Source organism: Copadichromis virginalis, linkage group LG16 (genome assembly GCF_057382275.1).
Source record: "Copadichromis virginalis isolate Kocher_CV1m ecotype Utaka linkage group LG16, C_Virginalis_male_GT1.1, whole genome shotgun sequence".
Classification (NCBI taxonomy): Eukaryota; Metazoa; Chordata; class Actinopteri; order Cichliformes; family Cichlidae; genus Copadichromis; species Copadichromis virginalis.
Genome location: NC_140633.1, coordinates 16,863,601 through 16,889,768, shown reverse-complemented (window position 1 = coordinate 16,889,768; position 26,168 = coordinate 16,863,601). Strand labels below are relative to the sequence as shown.

Genomic DNA, 26,168 nt, shown 5'->3' with positions numbered 1-26,168 from the left:
TTGTGGTCAAGTCAAAACTTGTTTATATAGCTGATTTATTGGGACTTTATGGTTTCCTTTTTGTCCTGTTCTGTGTTTTTCGTTATGTTGATTTGGTCAGGGGGAAAGTTTCTGATAGATTATTGATTAAAGGCACAGAGCAGTGACACAGTAATGCTGCTCAGCATTCTGTATTTGGATGTATACTTAATATTTTCATGTTCTTCTTTTGCAGCCAACTATCCTCAAACCAAAGCCTGGTGAGTTCATTTGTTTTACTCTCTACATTCAGTAAATAAAGTGGCAGCTGGTTGGTGCATTAAGCCTGAAGCTTTTCTAGACATTACCTGACGTAGATGGACTCTGTACTAAAGAGTTGACACGAGAAAGGCCATTTAATGTCTCATCCAGCTCTGTCAGAGTCCATGAAATGCATAATTTCACCCATGTGAGGAAAAGAGTAAGTAATTGAATGCTTACTATGAATTCACAGTAAGCAGCAGTGGTCCTGTGCCCTGCCTCCTGCATGCTTGACTCATGCAGCTTGCATAAACCAGTTTATTTCAAGTGTTGAGAACACATGTGAAACATGTAAAGCAGCAGATGTGGTGAATCATTTGATTTGATTTGATTTGATTCTCCTGATGTTTTCCAGAGTTCATGTTTAAAAACAGCTTTAGATTCTCCCTTCTCTCACATGCACGTGCGTGATTTAATGCCTCTCTGTATGTTAATGCTTCATATGCAGTTTTGATCTTGCGGCGGATCAGAAAAGGAGCCAATATAAAGAGAAAGGAATGAGTATGAACTCCACAGGATCTGGGAAAAGCAGCACCGTGTCCAGGTCAGTTCATTTGCTCACTTCTCACTCAGATTTGTGCAGGGATCTGCAGAAAGTAACTCTCAGAGATGCTGATATTAAATCTCAAACCAGAGAACTCTTTAGTTTACCTTGCAAGGGAGTTGAAGATTTTAATCAGTAGAGTATCTGCATTGCAAGGTTTTAAGTTGTGCTGTTAGTTAAACGTAAGTCTGACCAATAAGCACCTAGCCAGTGCGACTGCAGTTATGCATTTATTTTAGCCAGATGCTTCATCCAATCACATGCCAATGAATTTATTTATTTATTACCACCTAAGTGCAGTAATAAATAAATTTAATGTAAATAAATCTTGTAATATTCTAAGTACATAGGCAGCTGCACTGCTGTAACTATATGGTAGCATGTCCTCTTTTGCACGCTCGGCATCCTGTGAATTGATGACCTGATTAGTTGAAGTTTGCCCATGGTAGATGGTGATAAACGGATGGTTCATCCAATCGTCTGCCAAGTAATGAAGTGACAGCATTTCTCAAACTAGTTTCTCAGAAGAAGTGTCCCGATGGTGAACTTTAAGAAACAGTCTGGTACTTCAGGTTTTTCATTTGTAGCCAAACAAAATTACTGTCCATAAAGGTCAAAGTCAGGGTGTATTTCTAAGAGGAAGTGTTATCTATTCAAGAGGAGTGCAAGAGTTTTTGTCCAAAAACCATCTTATTTTAAATTCCTTGGATGTCGAGCAGTAGTTAGGAGATTCCCTAGATCGAAACTCCAGACATCCAGAGGCCCCCAGAACACAAGAGACCAAGGAAGACCAACAGAGGGGCAGCTGCGCCACTGTCCCAGAAAGAGCTGAGGAGAGTCCCAGATGAGGGCTCACTCAGCAGCCGTGGAGCAGAAGCCAGGGGGAGTTGCAGTGACGCGCCCGTGAGCTCCGCCGGCAGCCAGCCGTGCCTGAGTGACCGAGCCCCAGGCCGAGGGCACCCCACCCCCAAAGTGGCCCGAGCGAGCCTCAGGCTCCAGGCCCCGATAAGTGGCCGCCAAGGAGTGAGCCGGTGTGTACCTGGACGCCCATCCCCAGACACAAAGAACCACCAACGCACCAATGTCTGAGGGAGTCCGCCACTGGCAGGGGAAGTGGTGGTGGGGGGAGATAGACCTCCAAACCTTGGAGGGCCTGAGATGTCCCCAGAGAGGTGGCGTCTGATACCCAACCTGACATATAGACACAGACATACAGGCACACACAGACACAAACATCCATTCCCACCCTCATGCTCTCATATGCAATTACTCAACACGCAACCAACGTGGAGACAGACATAAAGAGACGCTGTACACACAATCACACTCCCCAAGCGTACTCTAAGCCCTGGGTCTAGGTACCCTTGCCCCTGGAGGGGGAACTGCACCCAGACCCAGGTGGTGTTACCCTTTTCCCTGGGGTGGGGAGAAGCAGACTGCCCCGGCTCGGCAGCAGCAGGGAGGCCCCACATTCCAGACCCCAATCGGACGGCCAACTCCTCCTCCCAGACCCATCAGGGTAATTCTGATTGGGCACTAGCCATGAGCAGACACTTAAATTTAATTCTTTTTAAAAGTTGTGAGCCAAAGTAAAGAATCAGGAACCTCTAGTGTTGAAATAAATGTAGGTTAATTGTTTTTGGTTGGAGTAATAATGGCTTGCAGTGTCACTGCTCTATCAGAAATATCTACTGTCCACATCCTTTACCTATAAACACATGTGGTGGGTAAATTATCAGGATGATTGTGGTTGTGGTGAGTGGACAGGATAAGGCGATGAGGTCGGAGCAGCAGGCGTGTCTGGCGGCTGACGTTATTAGCTGGTGTTAAATGTGGTAAATGATGTATAGTGGCTTCTCACGATTTCACAAGTACATAAAAATAGAAACTGTATTATGAAGATGAGTAGCATCATCACCTTACAGTGCAGACGATTATCTCGCTGAGTTATCAGCGGGTAGAAAAAGAAACCACAGCAGCCTCATCTAAATGCAGGTATCACTGTGTTAGAATCACCCAAATACAATATAAAATACACTATTTTGCATAACTACTTTACACTGTCTGCTCTACGCAAATAGCAACTTGTTGTGTTGGCAAAACCTGAGGTGAAAATGTGGGATGGATTAGTCTTCTGCTGCTAGTCAGGATTCAGGTCTCAGTAAAATGGTTGAAGAGCAGGACTCTGCTTGCTGGCTGTGTGTTTTCATAGCGGTTCAGATTTGCAGTCGTCACTCTGCAGTTAGAGAGAAAGTTCAGACTAATTCTGAACTTTCTCTCTAACGTGTGTCTCTCCGCAGTGTGTCAGAACTGCTGGACCTATACGAGGAGGATCCTGAGGAAATCCTGTTAAACCTTGGCTTTGGTCGAGAAGAACCCGACCTGTCCTCAAAGATCCCCTCCAGGTTCTTCAACAGCAGCTCCTCGGCGCGAGGCATCGACGTCAAGGTACAGACAGAGCAAAAGAAATGGATTTGTTTTTGTTTTGATTTTTTTTTAAGTTCATCGTTGTAGTTTGTTTAGCACTTTTATAATGCACACTTGTGAATGATCAGAAGGTCGCTGGCCGTACATTGCAAACACTTTCACAGAACCAGGAGCACAGAGGATACGTCCAAGTCACTTCAGTGATCCTTGACTTTGCATTTAATGGCACAAGCAGATCCAACTTTCAACTTACTCAGTGAAATGTTTCACAGTCTACTTGATGGTCTGGTGCAAATTCTTCTGACACTCACTCATGCAGGACGATTTTTAATAACTTTAACGTGAATTAAATTTATTTTGCTCCAAATTTAAATGTTTTTTTAATACTCTCGTGACCAGATACTTCCAAAAACAATGAAATCTTCTTTATTTGCATGATTACTTTATATTTTTGCGGTTTATTAGAAAACGTTAAGCATTCACATTTTTCAGGGTTTTTTTTTTTTTTTTTTTTTTAAGTCATACACTAGCCATATTCAGGGACGTAAAGTTTTTTGACACATAATATTGTGCAAATGTTTTGAGCCACCCTTCGTTTCTTTACATTTTGCCAGGAAAATGGGAAATCGGTGCAGTGTTTTATTGAAATTGGAAATCATCATGCATCGCTCTCTCTGCTGGAGTTTTTTTATTTCTTAAAGACGTGACTTTCAGCTACAGTTCATCTGCTGTACATAGTTTTTAGCTCTGCCACTTCTTCTTGCCCCGTTATCTCTTTTTTTTTAAGATGACCATTTTGAGATATTCCAAGTTTTTGTCTAATATCTCCTTGAATCACCTTCTTGGTGCAAAAATACAATTTAATCCCTGTCAAACTGTTATCGTTGGCTTTTTTAAAAAAAAAGATTCCTATTCATATTTTTTTATATCTTTGGTATGTTTTATCTTTTTATTTTATCATTAATACCTCTGTAGGCATGAGCATAATACTATTTCTGGCTTTTAGCAGTAGGCCAGTTTTTATTGGAGCTCTCCAAATAGCAGTAAGCTTTTTCTTATTGGGGTTTCTAAAAACCAGAACAAGATGTTCAGCCATGATACTAGTGTGCAAAACTTGATCTACAGTGTTACCATGTGCGTGCTAATGAGGAACGCTGAACCAAGGATCTTCACACTGTGCAGAATTGTGGCTTGTATAGATGTTGAGTGTAAAATAATTTTTTTAAAACCCGTTGGCATTCCCTCGCTGAAAGTCTTACATTCCCAAGGAATCATTATTGGATTTCCTGTGGTCCACAAAGTTGTGTGTTGGCAAATGTGAGACCTCACAATGCTCGGTCCTTCTTTTCAAGCATAATCTAAGGCAGTATGTGGTCAATGAGAGCGGCAAAGTAGTGGCTACAGACTTGCTTACTGCTAAAACTTCAGCTGCGTTTGAGGTTTAAGTTATGCACGTAACTAAGCTCTACTCTATTTCACTTGTGTTGCTTCGATACAGTGACGGAGATGCTTACTAAGGAGTAGCTTAAATTAAATTTACCGCACACTTGCAACAAATCAAAGCAATTTGTCTTCCCCAAATTACAAGATAATGTGTCACAGCCATAGACTTTACAACCAAAGCACAGTCATAGCTAAGCAGAGTTATGGCCTGTCTTGATCAGCCCTGGTGGTGCTCGGGGAGAGGGCTGGTGAACCAGCTCCTCTAGTTACTTTTCCAGGTGTATTGGTACAGACCTGCGCCCACAGCTCGAGGTGCAGTGACTCATACTGTTGTTACAGTGAAGCTCTGCCTTTCTCTATTGATCAGACAGAATGCAAACATAAAGGGAAAAAAATTCCCACAGTGACTCTTAGTTACCTCTATATTAAGTAAACATTATCAGCAGGGGAAAACCTGCTGCCGTATTACCATCAGTCACAGATAATGTTTGTAATGGCATTATTTCCTGTGTTACATATACAGGTCTACCTGGCAGCTCAGCTGCAGCGGATGGAGGTGGAGAACCCCAACTACGCCCTGACAAGTATGTACCTCCATGCTTTTAACGCTGCTGCATCTCTTCTGGTGTTTGGGTTTACTTTCTACAGCCTCAGTGCTGCAGGTGGAGGGTTAACCATGATAGTGATGAGAAGCTCAGAGGTTCACGTCCTGAAACTGTAGGCAGAGGAAGTGAAGCTCGGTGACTGTGTGTGTCCTGTTCCCAGTATTATTGTGGTGTTTTGTGGGGTCCTTCAGCTTTTTTAGCTGTTCTGCCAACTGCCTGGACAACACTGCCAGCAAAGACAAAGGTCTGTTTGTCCCAAACTCACACACACTCGCACGCACGCACACGTGCACACAGACCTGCTCCGCTAACATCCTGGCCTCTTTTTGTTTTCAAATGCGTTTTTGCATGAAGGTACTGGCTCACTACCGAACAGACACACGCACACACACAGGATCTGGCAAAGCATTTCTTTTTTTTTTTTTTACTGCACTTACACTGTTAAACTGTCAAGAAGAAGACAGTCAGCTGCGTGTGTGTGTGTGTGTGTGTAGATGAATCACTTCAGAGGTGAAATTAGTTCAGCTCTAGAATACTTTAACTGAGTCTTTGGTCACTTTTCTACTTTTTAGTTGCTCCAGTTTATTGATGATAAAGTCTCACTTCTTCTTGTTTGCTGTTCTTTGTTGCTGTTGTGCTCGTTGAAGGCAACAGATTTATATTTTCATACGGCCGATCGAGCTCTGCCTTGTTTTCTTTTTTGGTCTTGTCTTTTTAGTTTTAGTTTTGTTTTAGTTTTTTTTTTACCTGCAAGTAAGTTGTTGTCACGATCACTTCACACAACCAGCCATACACTTGTCAGCGGCTAACATAAGATGCGGATTTGTGGTGTCAACTATGATAAATGAACAACTGTCTCAACTGCATAAAAGCCAAATATAAACCCAGGTCCAAAACTGTTTGGATGCTGTGTAAATGTAAATATAAACAGAATGCACTGATTTGCATTTCCAAAGCCCCTATTTTAGTACATAGAAAATATATAAGATGTTTAAACTGACACATTTCAGTATTTAATTAAAAATATTGGCTTAGTTTGAATTTGATGGCAGCGATACGTCTCAAAAGTTGGGAGAAGGCAACGAAAGGCTGGAAAAGTAACTGGGACGGTAAGAGCATCTTAGAGAGGTAGTTTCTCAGAAGCAAAGCTGTGCAGAGGTTCACCAGTCTGCAAAAAAAAAAACTGCATCTACAAACTGTGCTGCAACTTCAGAATAATTGTCCCAAAAGTCAAATTGCAGAGACTCATCTACAGAGCATGATATCACCTACACATTTGGAGAAATTGGAGAAATCCCTGTGTGTAAGGGACAAAGCTGAAAACCAGTGTTAGGATCACTGACCTTAACTCTTTGGTGAAAAGGTCTGTATTGCAGGCAGGGCAGTTTAGCATTAACATTTGGAACATCACTAAATTAAAAAATATGACAAAGAAGACCCAGGACTGTTAAGCAGCTAGATAGCAGACAAAAATGGGACAACACTCTTTCTCTGAAAGTCCAGCAGCTGTTCTCTTCAGTTTGTAGTTTGTAGACTGCTGTTAAAAGAAGAAGAGACGTTACACAGTGGTAAACATGGCCTGCTTTTATTTATTTATTTATTTTTAATTTGTTGCTGCCACAAAATACAAACTGAGCCAAAATTTTTCCTCTTAAAATGGTGCATCTCATTTTAAATATTTGAATGTTTTTATGTTCTTCTGTGAGTAAAATCTGGTTTGCAAATCATTGCATTCTGGGTTTGTTTTTTTTTTTAAACATTTTATACAGCGCCCTAACTTCTTTGGAATTTAGATTACTGGTTTAAATTGATCCCGACTCATCAGTATGCCAATGCAGGCTTTGGCATTTTGCAGAATAATGCCACACTTTGAATTGAGTCCATGTCGGCGCCTGGTGTCTCATCATGTGATCTCAGTCTGACTCTGTGATGTTGATCAGGGCTCTGTGAGAGCCATGCCATCTGTTGCAGGACTCAATGTTCTTCTTGTCATTCAAGGTTGTTCTTTGTGTGTGTGTGTGCGTGTGTGTGCGTGCGTGTGTGTGCGTGTGTGTGCGTGTGTGTGCGTGTGTGTGCGTGTGTGTGCGTGTGTGCGTGTGTGTGTTGCAGAATTAACTAAATTTAACAAAAGTTAATCTCAACAGCTGTTGGATTTTTCTACATAGTGTTGTGGTGTGAAAGGTTAATATTGTGAGTGTGAGCTGCAGACAGTAGCCAATGAAGTAATCTCTATCACCAACAAATAGAAATCCTGACATTTAGTTTACCAAAGGTCCCAGGCCTGGATGTTTATTTTCTAAAACACTAATGCAGGTCATTATGGACACCAAGAGTGGGTGTGGCTGCTCGTGTACATATATTATTTCTGTCTGCATATCTCAGGGTCACGACCTCATTTTCTTGTTAGCTCCCAGTAATAACTATATGAGTCACAAGATGTTTGATGGCACGCAAACTGAAGCTCCTTGACTCAACCGAGTCAAAGCCAAAGTTGTGGTGGGCAGATAAAAGTCATCACCTTTGGCTCTTTGCTGTGGTCCTCGGGTCAACCCTCAGCAGGGTTATGGTGTGGTTTGGTGTGATAGCTTTCTGGGGGAGTACCATTTCCACGAAAGAGGGTATGCTTGCTCTGCGACACTGTTTAGTTGATCCGAATCAAAGGAGCATCTGCATAAATGCCATACACCGCTGTTTCCAAGCAGGATATTTAAAAAAGTTATAAAGGCGTGATTGATTGTTATTCAACTCGCTCTTGTTTTAATGTTGTTGCTGATTGTTGTGAGCTTTTATGTGTGCAAAGAAATAATTGCACCTTAACTTGTCCCGGGAATATCACAGGAAAGAAAACCTCTTTGTATTTATTAATGATAAAAATCCTTTGACCTTGTCTCTTGACTTGTGTTGTTTGGAAAGGCGCAGTCCTATTTCTCATATTTAATTTCGGCCCCGCTGGCTTCCATTGAATTTCATATGACAAACAACTTCAAGTGGCTTCTTCCTGTTTCGCTGAAATCTCCAGCTGTCTTGACTGAGCAGCTGTGCCTCTTCAGCCACAAGCACAGTCTACATTGCTCTAATGCTTTTTATATTGAGTCCATTGCTACAAACTCTAGCAATGCTCTCACACACTATCCAAAGGTCTGCAGTGGCTCTCTTATCAATGTTTGTTTATTACACACATCAGAGCCCAGCGAACCTTGGCTGGACACTTGCACTGCCTTCATTGTGGAAATGGAGAGCACAAATGTACTGACAGCGGTCTCTCAAGTTCAGTATGATTTCAGTTTAATCGTCACAATCAGACGTGTTGAACGCTTCAGATGAATGCGAAGAAGTGAACATGACATCACCCTGACTGAGAGTCAACAGAAGACCTGTTGACTCTCTACAAATCATGCAACTCTTCCAGGCTTACGCTCTCAGGTGTTAAGAGTTCACAAAGAAGTCACAGCTTTTGACTGTTATTACTGACTGATATTATTCTGCAGATCAAACCGATGTAATGAGAAACGTTGACAATTTTAGTAACATACAAAAACAACATACAAATGGAAAGAAAAGCTTGTATTTGCCTTGAACTGGTGCAAAAAAAACGATAGAATTAGAAAGTGATGTGCATTCTCAATTTAAATGTTGCCACAAAACAAATGAAAAAAGTCATACATTACTTGGAAAGACCTGAATTAACATCCCACAATTAGCTGCATTAACTGTCAGTGGATCAGCAACATGATTATTAGAGATTAGAATGTGAAGAAATCATTATAGAGTATTTGAGAGCGGCTGAAGCTTATTATTTATCAGACCATGAAATCCTGCATAGGCAAACAGTTTAATGATATTTTTTCGACATAATACAGCCATGCGGTTCTGTTCCCTCATGCGGCACTGCTAGCTGTACTTGTGTGTGTGTGTGTGTGTGTGTGTGTGTGTGTGTGTGTGTGTGTGTGTGTGAGTGAAAGTCTTTTTCAAATCATGGATGGTGGGTTTTTAAAATAAAGAAAAGATGGACTATTGAGCCTGTTATCAGCCCTTTGTTCAAAAGTCAGCATCCATGACGGTACACTTAGAGCTGTAGTTTATTGGATGAATATAGAAAGTCTATAGTTTTTAGCGGATTTTAGACCAGTGAAGGGTTTAACACAAATTTTGCTTGAACTGTTTGGAAATTGCGAGCGTTTTTATACATGGTCCCCCATTTCTAGAGACTCCGAAGTGATTGGACAAACAGAATTTCAAATTTCATAATTATTTTAAATATTTGGATGAAAATATTCTGCGATGTTATGCTTTAGCTCATTCATTCATTTTGGAAATGAAGTTTTCCAGCATTGAATCTGAATTTGAGGAGAGAATAGCTGCTCTATGGGCGATAAATACTAGTGATCTGGTTCCACTCACAGCCATACACGTCCATGCTATAACATTTCCTCCACCGTGTTTGGCAGATGTATTTTATGAGGTTTGTCTCGGATCATCAGCTGTTTTTCTCCTGAGATCTTTCAGGTCTTTTTAGTGTTGCTGAGCTGATCAGTTCCTTTATTTCACGATTGTTGTTTTGGCCACTCCTAAATTTTTTGCTGTCTCTGATAGGTTGGTTTTTCAGCTTAACGATAACCTGCCTTCACTTGCACTGACAGCTCTTTGGGCCCCATTTGAAATTAGATTGAAAACCTTTGAATCAAATTCAAATATTATGTCTGCTTCATTCTGACATTAAATAAGAAGGGGACAGGCCTCACATGGCCCTCAAACTGTATCAATTACTTTTAAGCCTGTGAAAATGGGGGAAATGTTATGATATGTGCTACATATCTGGCGGTGTTTTTCAAGTATTTCCTTGCTTAATTTTGTAAGATGATACAAACTACATTCTGAAGGTCACAACGGATGAACTGAAAACATTTGGAGCATTGCGAAGTGGAAAAATGCAACAAAGAACGCCCTGAACTGTTGAAACCTCATATCAAGCAAAAGGAGGTCATGCAACACAATGGTAAACGTCCCTCTGCCCTCAACGTTTTTTGAAACATCCTTGCATTAAATTTAAAGGAAGTGTATTGTATTGTCTCAACATTTGATATTTTGCCTTGCTGATGTACTCACTGTATACAACATGTCAACTTTTGTGGACTAGGGTTGTAAATGACAGGCACAGATGAAACTTCAGAGGAGCGTTTCCTTTTTTTTTTTAACCTCCACATACCTGGACACTTGCACATGGTAACAGTAAAAGACAGTCCAGGTCTCCAAAGCTAAAAGATTAAGTAGATGTTTATTTCAAAGCTAAATGTATGAAAGTTACAGATGGGTGTCTAAGATGAACTGCTCCTTTAACAGTTTCTGGCCCGTGTCAGGTTCCTGGAGGCTTTCTTCTTTTCCAGAACATTCTCATACTCGTCCACTGGTTCCCTAGATCCCAGACATACATGCGTGTGTTGTTGTTTGTTATGTAAGCTCCGTTCTCACCATCAGAAAGAAATCTCCAGGGATGGATACAGAAAAAGAGTGTGTGCCGTTTTCACTTAATCCTCACTTCCTGTATTAGGATCCTCAGAATGAGCATTAACGCAGAGTCAGCAGTGAGCAGGAAACTCACTCGCACAGTATTACTATCATCACACACAGCTGTATGTGTAATAGGATGTTCTATACTCATGAGTTGTGAGTGACAGCCTGATCTGCAGCTTATTTTAACCTCCTCGGACCCTGTATCCACATATGTGGACATCACAATTTGGGTTATTTAGACTAAAATACTCAATTTTGCTCTACATGGGCCTGATATCCACTTACGAGGACATTATACTGCTACTGTTCTATCAAAATTTTAAACAAATCCTCATATGTGGCTCTTATTTTTCTTAAAAACAAAAATAAGGTTAAAAAAAATATCAAAGAGAAATTAAAAATGCATGTCGTGAAAGAGTTCGGGTCTTAGGAGGTTAAAGGTGCATTAATTGGTTTTGGGTTTTTTGGGCCACTTTGGGGTAAAAACAAATTTTAGGAAAGGCCAACGTCCACATCTGCATCATTGCATAGGGTCTTTTTGCTTAGTTAGTTTATGCTAACCTTGACTGACTCAAGCTAAACGTCTTCCAGTAGCCTTGTATACTTTGTGGTTGACTACAGAGTACAGAAACTGTAGCAACTAGCCTGCTATGTATGGTTTTGCCTGAAATATTGGCTGGATGTTTGGAGTAAAATTATCATTGTTATCCACTCGTCCAGAACATGCACTGATTCAAACCAGATTAAATAAACTGTAGGTGTGAAAGCACACTGAAACAGAACCCAGGAGCTAAAGCAAGCTAAAACATCAGAGATGCTGAGTAAACTCTAAGCTACAACTTGGCTTTTGCTTTTAACTTTTTATGTGAGAGCACCATCAAATGTACACATCCAGTTATGATGTGTTTACTTTTACCTCTGATGCAGTATAAATAAATGTTGTTGTTGTTTTGGCTTTGCAAGTCAGAGGTGAGGGAAATATAAGTTAGCAGATCTGTGTTTCAGGTTGTTACATAAAAGCGAGAAACAACATGTTCACATAAAGACAGGAGACAGAAGTCGGTGTTTTTATAACAGACTGATGAGTATTTAGACAGTGAGAGACAGGCAGGGGGAGCAGGGAAGACAGGAAAGTATGCAAGTCATCATCCTGTTAGAAATAAGACTGACAGCTCGACTTACACAACCCCAAGAGGAGGGAGGAGGAGGAAGGAGTGGCAGAGCTGACGTCCGTGTTCAGCTTTTGATGTTTTTCATTTCTCAGAATAGTTCTTCAATTCAAAACATTCATTTTGTTTAAAACCAGATTTTTAACAATAGCAATTTCTCTGAAGAATGAAGTCCTGCTGTGGAATCACTCCACCATTCACTCCTTTATTTCTGCTCATCTAATAAACACTTGTATAGTGAGCTCTATTTTAGAGCAAAGGCCAAACTCATGACTGTCAACTTTCATCTGTAACAGGCTGAAATTACATTTATGGAGCTTTACTGAGAATCTGATGAAAACATGTCCGTTTCATTTTTAGAGCCTAGAGCACACATTTAGCTTGTAACAATACAAAAGCAGGGGAAACTGAAAAAAAATCCATAGTTTCTGGCAGTTGCTGTTCGTGTCTCTGGTCTCCTGCAGTGTCACAGCTCTGGTGTCTGGTTTTCTGAAACTGTGAATCTCCTGAGATGATTTTTTTTATTTTATTTTACTCAGCACTATGCAGGATACAGAAATCTATACTTTAAGATCTTTTTCACTTAAAAAAGCAAATTGGTCATTGCTTTGTAGTTGGTTGATGCTTTACGCCCTTAAAAAAAAAAAGTGGTTTGTTCTGTTGAACAGGGTCAGCATAAATTCATGGCTACAGTCTGTCCTGTGCCAGCAGTCCAGGCTGGAAGCCTTGCACATGTCCTTTTCTTTCTTTGTTTTCCTGCTGTTCTCTCTCTCTGGAGCGGTGTGTTATGACTAGGGATGGGTATCGTTTAGGTTTTATCCGATACCAGCGTTTATTACTGGGTTCCTCTTCTTCAGAGGAGAAGACTGCTCGTCTCCTCCTCCCTTTCGTCCTCCTTTTGCTCCTCCCTCTACTTCTCAGACGCAATTATAAAAAGTTAGAAAAAAGCCAAATCACTAACACTTTGGAGTAACGCAAATATTGGTCAAACAACTACTAAAATAACTATTAAACTATTAAAAACTATTAAAAAAAACAAAAACAAACCACCTGTCAGGAGTAGGGATGGGTATCGTTTAGGTTTTATCCGATATCGGTGCCAAACCGGTATTTTTGAAACAGTGCCGGTGCTTAAACGGTGCTTAAACCGGTGCTTAAAGAATGGAAAACACAAACTTTGTCCAAAAACCTCTCATGTTTAACTGTTTTCCACTTTTTCTTTGGTCACTTTAGCCTTTTTGGCCAGGGTGAAGGGAGTATCTGCCATCAAACAAGAAGACAGCTGCATGTAACTACGACGGTGTTTGCTAGTTCACCTTACATGCATTAATGTAATAATGTGGTTAGCCTACTCAGCGTAAATTACACACGAACAACATTAAGCTACTCACGCAGAGAAGAACGGCTGCTGCTGCCATCATCATCCTCATCATTTCTGCTACACTGGCAGGGCTAGGGGCCAGGACTCTCCTCTTCGTGTTTTTGGGGGATGTTGCTAACTCCGGGTCCGATAACAGGCACCACACCCGCAGTAGATGTGCTCGGTGTGAGGTCTTGCAGCAAGCTATCAAATACGGCGCATTTCTCGGCTTTTAAAAAAAACGCTATGCGTCGCCAGGTGTTTCATCGGATTCGAGGTGTTACCTCCTTTGACAGTATCACAGTATCAGCTTAAAGCACTTGTTGCAGGCTGCTGAGTTTGCATATTTTGCTGTGAAGTACAGCCAGACTTTTGACCGCTTTGCCTTGGTCATTTTTAACCTGTAGCTCTGCTCTAAAAGAACGTACGTACCTGGCCCCGCCTAATATCCTCGGAAACGTAAAATGATTGGCTAGAATCCAAAGTGTATCACAGCTCAGGAAAAAAAGCACCGAAATGTGCGCTGCTTTTCGGTCTGGTTACTACCGTTTATGTCAGAACGATACCGGTACCCATCCCTAGTTATGACCGTCTTGTCTGCCTTCTTTCTCAGGTCGTTTCCGTCAGATCGAGGTCTTGACAACAGTAGCGAACGAGTTCTTCCAGCTCTACAGTCAAGTTTCTGGGCAGCCGGTCCAGCGGATCAGCACTACGGATCAAGGTAATGACGACAACAACAACAGAAAGTCCATTGAAGGACTGTTTTAGTCTGGACCGGCTGAGCAGCGCAGAGAGTCGTGCACAAACACTAATCTGACTTTTACTGCTGTGGAGGATGTTTACAATAAAATGTACTTAATATATTACATTGGGCTTATTTAACTGAAGTCATCAGACTAGAAAAACACTGATAAAAATCACTAGCTGAATAGTTGGGTAGCCCTATACTTGATACTGAAAGCAAAGTCCATATGGTTTTTAGTCATATCTGGTCAACTTGATGCTTTAACAAGGATCACTTTACATAATAGACGATGAACAGACATTTTTAAATAAGACATGATCAGCACCCTTGCCTCCTGACTAGGGATGGGTACCGGTATCCGGTTCTGACATAAACGGTAGTAACCAGACCGAAAAGCACCGCACATTTCGGTGCTTTATTTCGGTGCTTTTTTTTCCTGAGCTGTGATACACTTTGGATTCTAGCCAATCATTTTACGTTTCTGAGGATAGTAGGCGGGGCCAGGTACGTACGTTCTTTTAGAGCAGAGCTACAGGTTAAAAATGACCAAGGCAAAGCGGTCAAAAGTATGGCTGTACTTCACAGCAAAATATGCAAACTCGGCAGCCTGCAACAAGTGCTTTAAGCTGATACTGTGATACTGTCAAAGGAGGTAACACCTCAAATCTGATGAAACACCTGGCGACGCATAACGTTTTTTTTAAAAGCCGAGAAATGCGCCGTATTTGATAGCTTGCTGCAAGACCTCACACCGAGCACATCTACTGCGGGTGGGTTGCCCGTTATCGGACCCGGAGTTAGCAACATCCCCCAAAAACACGAAGAGTAGAGTCCTGGCCCCTAGCCCTGCCAGTGTAGCAGAAATGATGAGGATGATGATGGCAGCAGCAGCCGTTCTTCTCTGCGTGAGTAGCTTAATGTTGTTCGTGTGTAATTTACGCTGAGTAGGCTAACCACGTTATTACATTAATGCATGTAAGGTGAACTAGCAAACACCGTCGTAGTTACATGCAGCTGTCTTCTTGTTTGATGGCAGATACTCCCTTCACCCTGGCCAAAAAGGCTAAAATGACCAAAGAAAAAGTGGAAAACAGTTAAACATGAGAGGTTTAGGACAAAGTTTGTGTTTTTTCCATTGTTTAAGCACTGCTTCCAGCCAAGAGTGATGCCGTATATGCTCTATAGCTGCAGAAAAGGCTAACATTGTTATCTTTTTACAAAAAAAACAGCTGAACATGAGAGGTTTTTGGACAAAGTTTGTGTTTTCCATTCTTTAAGCACCGTTTAAGCACCGGCACTGTTTCAAAAATACCGGTTTGGCACCGATATCGGATAAAACCTAAACGATACCCATCCCTACTCCTGACAGGTGTTTTGTTTTTTTTTTTTGTTTTTTTTTTTTTTTTTGGTTTTTTTTTTTTAATAGTTTTTAATAGTTTAATAGTTATTTTAGTAGTTGTTTGACCAATATTTGTGTTACTCCAAAGTGTTAGTGATTTGGCTTTTTTCTAACTTTTTATAATTGCGTCTGAGAAGTAGAGGGAGGAGCAAAAGGAGGACGAAAGGGAGGAGGAGACGAGCAGTCTTCTCCTCTGAAGAAGAGGGACCCAGTAATAAACGCTGCCAAAATCCTCACGAGAAGCATTAGCAGACGCAACTTGTTCTCGTCCAACTCAGAGTCGACGGAAGCCCAAACGCCTAACCAGCAAATGCTAACCAATGGACATGAAGCTCCTGCTGACGCACCAGCGTCAGCAGAACAGGACGGATCCAGTACCAACTCTCACCACCAGGCAGAGGTGGTTAGCCCAAAACACATGCGCAAGAAAGACAACTGTCCCCTCGCGACAGTTACAGAGGAAACCAGTGGGGATGGAGAAACAGGTTCCCTAACAGACAACAGGTATCATTACTTAATGCATATAAACCAGTTTGAAGTTGTGGATGACACATATAGATCGATATTGAAGCCAGTGGTTCTCAAACTTTGTCAGACCTCAGTAATATCGGTCTGTCCAGTTAGGAATCATATTACATTGTGAATCCATTTCACCTGCTTTAGTACAAAGAACGGTGACAGCAGGTGTGATGGAGAGGCAACAAATGAGACAAAAGGGAAATACTTAGCAAGTGGTGCCCACAGACCATTTCTAGTTTTGCTTTTTGCTACCGTTAATCCTGTAGCAAATAAGATATTAGATGGTGTCCTGGGGATCTCTTTCCAGATCTGGATCAGAGCATTAGTGAGCTCCTAGACGGTCTGTCTCTGGTTTCAGATGCACCATAACATCTCAGATGTTCTCAATTGGATTCAGGTCTGAGGAATGTGACGGCTAGTCAGTGCCATCAGTTACTGTCATTCAGGAATTGCAGACATGAGGCTGGGCATTGTCCTGTACAAGGAGTAACCCAGGTGTCACTGAATCATCTCAGGTAATAGATGTGAGGATTGCATCCCCGCACATAACAGCAGTCAGAGTACTCCTAGCTAGCATGTAAAGATCTGTACCACTCTCCAAGAATAGGCTTCCAAAGACCATCATTAACCATCATAATCGCGCTGGATGATGATGCAGGCATCATTTCACATCTGGTATTTCTGGTATTCATGATTCAGTATTGACTCCTGGCCTTATCCCTTGCCCACAGAGACTCCTGCAGATTATCAGAATTAGCCTGTGCTTATTTTTTACTTCTGAGAATCAGATTAAAAAAAAAAAAAAGAGCTAGTATTTTTTCTAAAATGCCACAATTTCTCAGTGCAAACATTAGCTATCTTCTACAGTGAATAAAATATGAGTTTGAGATTTGTGAGTCAACGTATTCTACTTTTATTTACATACAGAGTATGAACCCTTTTTGTAATTGGGTTTATAAATAGAAGTGACTAGAATGACTAACAAGAAAGTTTCCATTTAAAACTATTCCTCTGAATGACTTAAAATGTATTATTCACTGAATCACACAGAAGAAAAATATTTGTAAAGTACCTCAAATTTGGGATGTAATTTTTGTCATATTAGCATCCTGGTGCTACTCATAGCATCAGTGTTTTAATTCAAAACACGTAAGCTGCTGTTAATCTCTCTCATGTATTTATTAATAACCGATATCAGACTCTTCATGAAGTATGAAACTTCACTGCCAGCTTGAATCCATGCATCCAAAGCTGCAGTACTCATACATAAGCTCCCACTGTCCCAGTTTGCTCAGACGTCAAGCTAAGGTTATATAAATAACTGAATAACAAAATATTCTACCAGTTACTTCTCAGTTGACTAACTTCTACTTCCCATCAGACCTGAACAGCACACCACCGACCCAGACCTTCAGTCAACCAACCAGGGAACAGGGGAAGGCACTCAGGTGGTTAAAGAGGTGGAGAAAAGAAACTCCACCCCAGAGAAAGCTCCTCACACCCTGGCTCCGCCACGGCCGGCACATCTTCGCACAGAAAACGCAGACTCTTTTGAAATAGAGGAGGTACGGGTTTCTCTGGGGGCTTCATACTCCTTGGTCAAATTAGTGGGTGACCTCTTTCCATGGGCATGTTACAATGTTGTCACCAACTACTATTTAGCTGTTCCTGTGTTTGTGATGGTGTCCCAGGTAGAGCAGGGCGATATGGCCAAAAATATTTATCACGATATATATATTTGAAAATTTGCGATAACGATATAACCGACGATATAATTGATGCGAGACAAAATACAACTCCACAACATTACTAGCGCAAAAAGACAACCTTCCATTTATTTTCACTTAAACAAGAAGCTGGTTTTTATGTACATTAAAGCTTTATAAAAATGTAACAGTGCAAATGCAAATTCCTTGCTGAAAGTTTAACCAAAAGGCATTTCCAGTAGAAATGGGCTGACATATCCTGAGCATAACCATGTATAATATCCACTGAAGTTAAAAAGAGGTGCTTTGCAACATTAAACTGCAGTGTGCAGTACGTATTTTTTGGACCATAAGGTGCACGGGATTATAAGGCACATTAAGCGAAACAAAGCAGTCAGATAAATCAAACGTTATTAAACTCATTCTTCTTGCTTCCTCCACTTCTGTACCATTGATTCATTAATGTTGAATTCTCTGGTAGCTGCTCTATTCCCATGTTGTTGCAGTATATTAATGACTAACTTCGTATTGTGGATGGATTATCTCAGTTGTTCTCCTGACTGAAGTTTGGTCCGTTTACAGCATCCTGCCATGCGATTGCATTTGTCTCTAACCATGAAGAACCTTCACGTTAACTTTTATAAGTGGAAAAGTGTTAGTGTTCGTCCTCCAGCTTCACTGTTTATGTTATGCTAACATAGCTGTGTCGCTAGCGATCACGTAGCACATCATTATATACCAGCTAGCCAAACTTCAGTAACCCTACAAACGTCACTGCTGTTTAGTTTCCTGTCTTCATTTATGTTGGAAGTGATAGCAGAGCTGTACGTTTGAATTTTTTCAGAAATCTCTCAGTCAGAACATGCAATATCATGCTTAGGTAACTAGCGAAACTAGCGAGCTAACTTCCGCTAGCTTCCTGCTAACTTCTAACTCCGTTAAATGTAATAACTTTTGTTTTCATGGATGCCTGGAAGTTAAACTTTATAGTTACACCTGGTAAAGCAGCAATGCTGATCGTTTTATTAAAGATGAAAGAATTTAGACAGTTTTTAACTCTAAGTGATGCTGCAGTGTTGTTTGACCTGAAGGATACGGAGTTTAGGACCCGGATTACTCCCAGATTTAAGAGCATCTTAGAACGGCCGCTTGCATGTTCTGCAAAAAAATGTGCTTTGTTGTGTATCTGACGGACAAACACCAAACCAGTTCCACATCACGGAAGTTGCACCATTTTTACAAACCAATTCTGGTTCATCTGTTTCACTCAACAATCGGCCATGTGCGTATGAAAACAAAGGCACTGCGCATGCGCGTTTTACTCATATTCTATCGCGATATTTCATTTTCCTATCGTTGCCTAACATTATACCGGTATTACCGTGAACGGTATAATATGGCCCAGCCCTAGTCCCAGGTTACCAAAGCCATTTCACATTTACATGTATGCTGTCGGTTCTCACAGACTGGTTCCCTTGTAGGCTGTTAGCCAGTGGGCATGGCTTGGAACGATACTCTAGGATTCAAATTCATGCAAATAAAGACAAAAATCCTCTACTTACTGTAATACGCTGGCAGAAGTGAAATTTTATGCATATTTAGGCTATACTTTAGACCTCAGAACCAGCTGTTCACAACAGCTTACGTCATCGGGGGGGGGGGTAAAAAAACAAAAAAACTCTTGAAGACAGAAAAGGGACACATGGGTGTCAGGTAGATGAGAACCCGTGTCCACTGGTCTTTGCAGCTTTAGAAAAACGAGCTTGTTGACACACGTTGCCTGAATCTGCTCAGTGAAGCGGAGTAGTTGGTAAAAAGCCTGAGCTTTTATTTAGGGGAAGGACTCTGTTCAGTTCTTTCTTTCTCCTAAAACTCAGCCTGTTTTTGTCCTGTAGATTAACGAAGACGAGGCTAACCCACACAGGACGTCTAGATCGGGAGGTGAGCGCTGACTTGAGTTTCTGAGTGACCTTATCGTTTCACTTGCATTTTTCCTTTAAGCAAGCAGATGGTCATGTTTGTATTCAGTGCTTTTCAGTAAAATGCAAATGTGTACTGTGTCTGTGAGGGCTGACTGACTGAATGCATTTCATTCCTTGTGGAACACTCACCAAGATACGTTTGAATAATACAAAAATTTCATTGTTTAGATCAGGGGTCTCGAACTCCAGGCCTCGAGGGCCGGTGTCCTGCAGGTTTTAGATGTGTCCTTGATCCAACACGGCTGATTTAAATGGCTAAATTACCTCCTCAACATGTCTTGAAGTTCTCCAGAGGCCTGGTAATGAACTAATCATTTGATTCAGGTGTGTTGACCCAGGGCGAGATCTAAAACCTGCAGGACACCGGCCCTTGAGGCCTGGAGTTCGAGACCCCTGGTTTAGATCGTTTTACTTGAAAATGACGTTTTGAAGAAATCCACGGCTGAAATTTCACTTCTTAACATTTTATTGTCTAAATATCTGTGGACTTTTCTGTCATTAACACAGACTCCCTGTTAAGGTGGATTCTGTTAGAGCCCGTTATGAACATTGTTGTTTATCTTCATTGTCCATATAGTCACACCATTGTTTGTAAGAAGTGCGAGCCCATCTTTTAATCCTTAACTAGCCAGAGCGAGTACATAAAACTATATATAGTTCACTGGAGTTCCAAATCAAACACTCCTATTGATGCTTGAATCTGATGATGCTTTAAATATGCAACATGATAAGATCTCATAGAAAAACATTGTTGAAATCTTAAAAGAACTCTTTCATTATAAATGGGGGGAAAAAATTGGTGGGGCTTTTTTATTTATAGGATTTCTAACAGAACGTCAGAAAGTTTTGTTTTAAATTCTTTAACTGCTTGGTAGTAAATCATGCAACAAACCAGTGGAGTGTCGTTTTTTTCCCCCAATTAAAATTCAGAGTTCAGCAGCTTCCTGCAGCCCTTCTTTATCTGCTTTGATCCACTTAAAAGCCTTGTCTTTCTTTCCATCTTAATGTGTTTTTATTCGGTATGAACTAAGAATCTCGTTTCCTTTAGACATAGAATTTCTACACAGCTTCTTGTTGCACGCTAACATGTTTTCTATGAATGATTCTGCTCTGCCACCTGCAGGACAGATCGGGTAATGCAGGAAGAAATAAAGCTGTTTATTTCCCCTTTCTCTCTTTCTAGTAGACCTCTCGAGGAGAGACAGCCTACAGTCTGACAGCAGCGGCTATGCTGAGGAGCCTTCTGCTGATCTCAACAGCCACCTTAAGGTCTGTTTGTTTGTTTCTCATTCTTTTTTTTTTTAAGTCTCTTCTGTGCATCCCTCCTATTTTTCTTTTTCATGACCGTCACCTTCAGACTTATTTGAAATGAATCATGAAAAACCAGACAAAACTTAGTCAAAGCAGGAGAAGAATCACAAGCAGCGTAATCAAATGTGGCCTAGAACGCTTATTTTATTCTCTTATTTAAAGAAAAAAAAAGTACTCCTATGTAATCTAACATAAATCAGATTTAGCAAGTAGGACCTGAGCATTCAGTGGTAAGAAAGCACCAATATAAATCAAGGTGTCCTGATTGAATAAAATAGCAGCTCTAATGACTTTGACTCTAATTGGAGACTAAAACGTGTGCAAGTAATACGTCTTTTGGTCGCACATGGGAATTTTGGATTACAAAGATTACTGCAGAGCACATTTCAAAAGTGCAACCATCAGAAAATTGCAACCACAAAAATTTAGTCACTGTAACCTGAGAATTTGATTTTGTAATGCTGTATTTTATGTTTCTACTCCTCTTCATTGTGGGGAAATACTATACCCTTTCACTATTAGTTATATATTTTTCAATATTTATGATTATTTGGGATTTAAGTATAATTTGAATTAATTGTAATCAGGTGCAGGTGAGTAGTGACAGCTGTGACAGCGAGACCACTGTGACGTCGCACCCTTCACAAGACGTGGCTACTCCCCTTGCAATGGACAAGCCAGCATTTGACCTGCCAGATGGTAGAGAGGAAGAGGCGAGGCCAGGTGAAGCTGCAGAGTCGGATCGAAGTAACGGCTCCAGGGAAGAGCACATGGATACAGAGACTTCAGAGCAGATTCCACAGTACACAGCTCACCATCTGCCCAGGAGCAGGCCAGTAGAAGTACAGCAAGATGAAACTTTGGGTAAGGAGAATGTTGAGAGATGTGACCGGACTGATCCTGATCCTGATCCAGAGCCTGAGTCTGCTCAGAGTATGCCTGCTACAGAACAACAAGCACAGCCAGAGTCAAAGGAACCCCAACATGATTCAGAGCAAGGACCAGAGCACACTCAGAACCCGACAGAAACTGAAGGAGACACAGATACATCCACAGAGAAAACGAGTGGTGAGAACAAAGTCAAAGTAGAGCCTGTGTTCTTGGATGAAGCTGAATCACATTGTCCTGTGGCTCCAGCTTCTCTGGTCCATAGTGCTTTAGACCGAGCCAAACAGTCGAACCGTACAGCCTCCCAGAGACGTGGCATCTCCATGCAGAGGTCCTCTTCCTTGCCCTCTTCACTCCTTTCGCCCTGCAAGATTGTATCATCTGTCAGGATCCAGTTTGGGCAAGGCCTGGCGTCCTGCACCCAGCCCAAGTACTCCTTTAAATACACCCCTGAGCCTGAGGACAAGGAAGAAGAAGAAGACGGAAGAGAGGAGAAGGAAGAGGAAGAAGTGGAGGAAGAACCAACCAACTGCCTGTCAACTCTGATCATAAATCCTGCCTGCTCATCTAGCTCCAAAAAAAAATCACCAGCTGTCTTTCCACCTAAGCCCATACCTCGGTATCTGATGCGGCCATCCTATTCCCTACAAAGCCCCAGCCCTCCTCCTGATTGGCCATCAGGAGTAAATGCCGAATCTTGGAGCACCCAGAGTGTTCCAGATTTGTCGTCCAATCCGCAGCAGCCTGGCCACTTCCAGCAAAACATGAATGCCTACCGAAACCAGCAAAGTTTGAATCCAGAGGAGAATCTGTTCTCTGATTCTCACCGTTCAGCTCAATACCCCTGTCCCAGTCCAAATCTTAATCAAAGATCTAACTCCAGCTCACATCCCTTCATGTCGAACCCTGCTTTGCAGTACACCCCTCCTCATCTACACGGTAGTCTTCCTAACCTCCACCATCACCACAGCCCTTCAGTGAACCACCGTTGTAGTCTAACCAGTCTCCTTCAGCCTTCAACTTCCCCAGGCCCCCAGCATGACAGCATCTCCAACTTGCATCCTCTTTCAACTCCCACATCTCCTCACCACATCCCTTCGGGTCACTTGCATCCTGGACCTTCTGGAATGTATCACCCGGTCTATAACCATCAATACAGTCACCAGCAACCCTACCAGCTCCCTCCTCAAGGCTCACAGTTTGGCTCGCCCTACTTTAGTCATCAAGGCTACAACCCGTACCTGTCATTTCCCCACCACACCCATCTCCATCCGACAGTGTCCCCAGAACACAGTCTGCATCCAGGGCTGGCTCCTCCTCCTGGCTTCCACATAGGCATGGGTTTGGCCCTTAGCCCAGGTCACAACCTCCATCCAGGGCTTCGTGATGCTAATGCTCCAGGTCCAGGACCCGGCCAGAGCCCATCTAGCACAGAGATGCAGCTAAGGAGAGTCCTGCATGAGATCCGGGGAACAGTTCAGAGTCTGGTCAGTCCTCCTCAGTCACACTGTCTTATCACCCTGTTAATTAAGGTTTAGTCTGGAGTTTGTAGTTCTTCTTCTTATTCGGAGTTTCCCTTCTTATGTTGTTATCGCTGTTCTCCTCATCTAGAACCGAGCCGATACTCCAGACATGTTCAGTGAGCCCAGAGCAACTCTGCCTAATCACCAGGTACCGTCATCTCCTCTGATGCCTGCGTAGCTTTCTCTATTTTGGCCACATAGAACGTTTGTATGTTAAATCAATAAAACGGTGTTTGTTCCCGGATATAGCCTTCAGTATTTAAATGTTGCTTTTCGATTCCACTGAAAGCAGCAAGTGTTTTTTGGGTTTTTTTTACTGGCTCATTATTTACATGTAAGAACCTTGTGTTCCATATTTACATATTTTCCATTGCATGACTGAAAACCTACACACTCTTAGTTTTCAGTGCTTGTTCTTCCAACCAGAAAGCGCTGGAGCAGACCGTTGTCACTATCAGTAAATGTGTGATTCACTGTGCGCCCGTCTCTGGTTTTAGACTTTGGCAGAGTTTCAGCAGAAGAGGCGGAGCCTGAACTTGTTCCGCAGTCAGATGATGGATCTGGAGCTGGCAATCATCCGACAGCAGGCTCCGGTCTACAATCACCTGAGCCCTGCTGACAGGTGACTCACAAAAGCAAACAGAAATGTGACGGTGCCGTGACACCGCAATGCAAAGCAAACCTGGAGTGTGTGTTTGTGTGTGTTTGTTTGCAGGCTGGAGTTGGAGCAGCTTCAATCTCTGAGGTCAGCGGTCAGAGAGGAACTGCAGGAGCTCGAACAGCAGCTGGAAGACAGACTGGAGCTGACGCACCGCACGCAGCACAGAGTAAATGCACACCAGAGGATTTGTATAAAACAGCTATTGTCATGCTTTTTGTGTTAAATTCTGGGGGAAAAAACACCTGAAACATCAGATCTGTAAAATGGCACAAATATATGTAAAAGAAAAGTGTAATGGAAGAGTACTAAAGTACAGCGACACAACAAAGGACGTGGGGCTAAAAAGTCCCCACCGGCCCCCTCAGAATTAGCTAGGCTGGTATAAATATATAGTTAAAAAGGAGGCCTTTCATATGCTGTGACTTGTTTTCACCAGCCACCTAAGCCACATGAGGATACAGCACTTCAAAGTTTACCCCATTAAAAGTCATTAAATCAGTGCAGTTTTGCTACTGAAACTACGATATATTCCATGATACTGAAGCATAAACATAATATTTTATGTTTTTGCTAAATAATTTTGTACAAAAATTGTCAACTGATTCTGAGAGAAAAGGCAGAAGGCCTGTTATATTAGTTTGTTGTAATACTGCCATTGTTCTTTTCCTCAGGGTCTTCACAGAGACTTCAGTGTTGAAAGTCTGTCCACCGCCTCTGCGTTGAGAGCCATGGAGCCGGTCAGCGCGCGCACACACACACACACACACACACACACACACACACACACACACACACACACACACACACACACACGCAATGTTTTTGTTACATAAAGCTGAAAATACTAATGTCTTAACCTTTTCCTGCCCGTCTTTCCTATCTGTCCAGGTGTCAGACCTCCTCAGAGAGCAGCTCTTCCTGCAGTCAGAGATCGGCTCTGACCGCCACTCCTCCTACACAAACCCCTCCCCGAGGTCAGTCAGTCCAGTGAGAGAAGATCAAGGAGGAGGAGATGGCAAACAGAAGCAAGGAATGTATCGGGCATCGATTAATATAACCCCTGCGCCCCCTCCTCGACCCAACGTACACACTGAGGAAACTGAGGAGGAGGAGAGAGCCAGTGATGGAGCAGCATTAGCAGCAGGAGGAGGTGGCAGAGGAGAAGCACCAGAGGTGGAGGAAGGAGCAGCGGGGGAAGTCAGAGTGGATAGCCTGCAGCAGCTCATCAAAGAGGTAATGGTTTAAAGCAATTTATTCGAAGCCAAGATTGAGGTCAGGAAATTCATTTGCAGCTCAACTTTTTGGGATCACACTCTGGAATTCCTGCCCGACATATCGTAGCTTTCCTCTTTGTTAAGCGCGAGGACCAGCTGCCCAAACAATGTTGTTGACTCAGTGTTGCTGCTTCTGTTATTATGTTTATAGAGGAAAAAACATTTACAAATGAAGTTACAGATGCTCGTAGGTCTCACCAGAGACTGTAATTGCACTCTCGGCTTAACAATGATTAATAAATATTTATTAAAGTCAATAATAAGTCAGTAGCAAGGGGTGTGAAGTGATGCATGAATGCATTAGCAAGTGTGACGTGTGTGTGTTGTACATGGAAAACCAAACCAAATGACAACGACAACAAAACAAACAAAGCAGCGCGTGGATTGGAGGCGGAGTAGTCACAAATCCATAGAAGGCGGTTTAAATAGTCCTTTAACATCGAGCAGGCATTCTGGACTACACACGTGTCCTGTATCTTCACATCCGGTAACAAGGAATCCAGGAGTCAGGCTACAATAGTAGATGTAAATTTAAACAAAAGTCTTTCGTTTTCTGTCTCCAACTATTCAGTTTACAGAGAAAAGCAGCAAATATCCATAAAACATTTTTTGTCCATGGAACCAAAGACCACGAACAAAAGATGTTTGTTTGTTTGTTTGTTTGTTTGTTTGTTTCCTTTGTTTCTGGCTACACAGTCAAGAGTTGAGCAACCATTGGCTCCCTATTAAATCCAGAATCTAATTCAAAATCCTGCTCCTCACATACAAGGTCTTGAGTATTCAGGCTCTATCTTATCTTAAAGATCATATCACTGTATCACC

The 26,168-nt window shown here is 41.9% G+C and overlaps 1 protein-coding gene across 4 annotated transcripts in view; it reads left to right on the top strand.

Annotated features, from left to right (window-relative positions):
• Positions 1 to 26,168, top strand: part of itprid2 (ITPR interacting domain containing 2) — a 51,793-nt gene that overhangs the window by 21,241 nt on the left and 4,384 nt on the right. For 2 of the 4 annotated variants that reach the window (XM_085435615.1, XM_085435616.1), the window contains exons 7-21: positions 215 to 239; positions 728 to 823; positions 3,124 to 3,271; positions 5,217 to 5,277; positions 13,952 to 14,059; positions 15,620 to 15,986; positions 17,383 to 17,566; positions 19,603 to 19,648; positions 20,873 to 20,958; positions 21,588 to 23,375; positions 23,500 to 23,559; positions 23,909 to 24,033; positions 24,127 to 24,238; positions 24,744 to 24,809; positions 24,961 to 25,305. In XM_085435615.1, the coding sequence (XP_085291741.1) occupies positions 215 to 239; positions 728 to 823; positions 3,124 to 3,271; positions 5,217 to 5,277; positions 13,952 to 14,059; positions 15,620 to 15,986; positions 17,383 to 17,566; positions 19,603 to 19,648; positions 20,873 to 20,958; positions 21,588 to 23,375; positions 23,500 to 23,559; positions 23,909 to 24,033; positions 24,127 to 24,238; positions 24,744 to 24,809; positions 24,961 to 25,305 (3,617 nt within the window). The remainder of the gene's footprint in view (positions 1 to 214; positions 240 to 727; positions 824 to 3,123; positions 3,272 to 5,216; positions 5,278 to 13,951; positions 14,060 to 15,619; positions 15,987 to 17,382; positions 17,567 to 19,602; positions 19,649 to 20,872; positions 20,959 to 21,587; positions 23,376 to 23,499; positions 23,560 to 23,908; positions 24,034 to 24,126; positions 24,239 to 24,743; positions 24,810 to 24,960; positions 25,306 to 26,168) is intronic. The other 2 variants (XM_085435617.1, XM_085435618.1) reach the window with 2 other exon arrangements.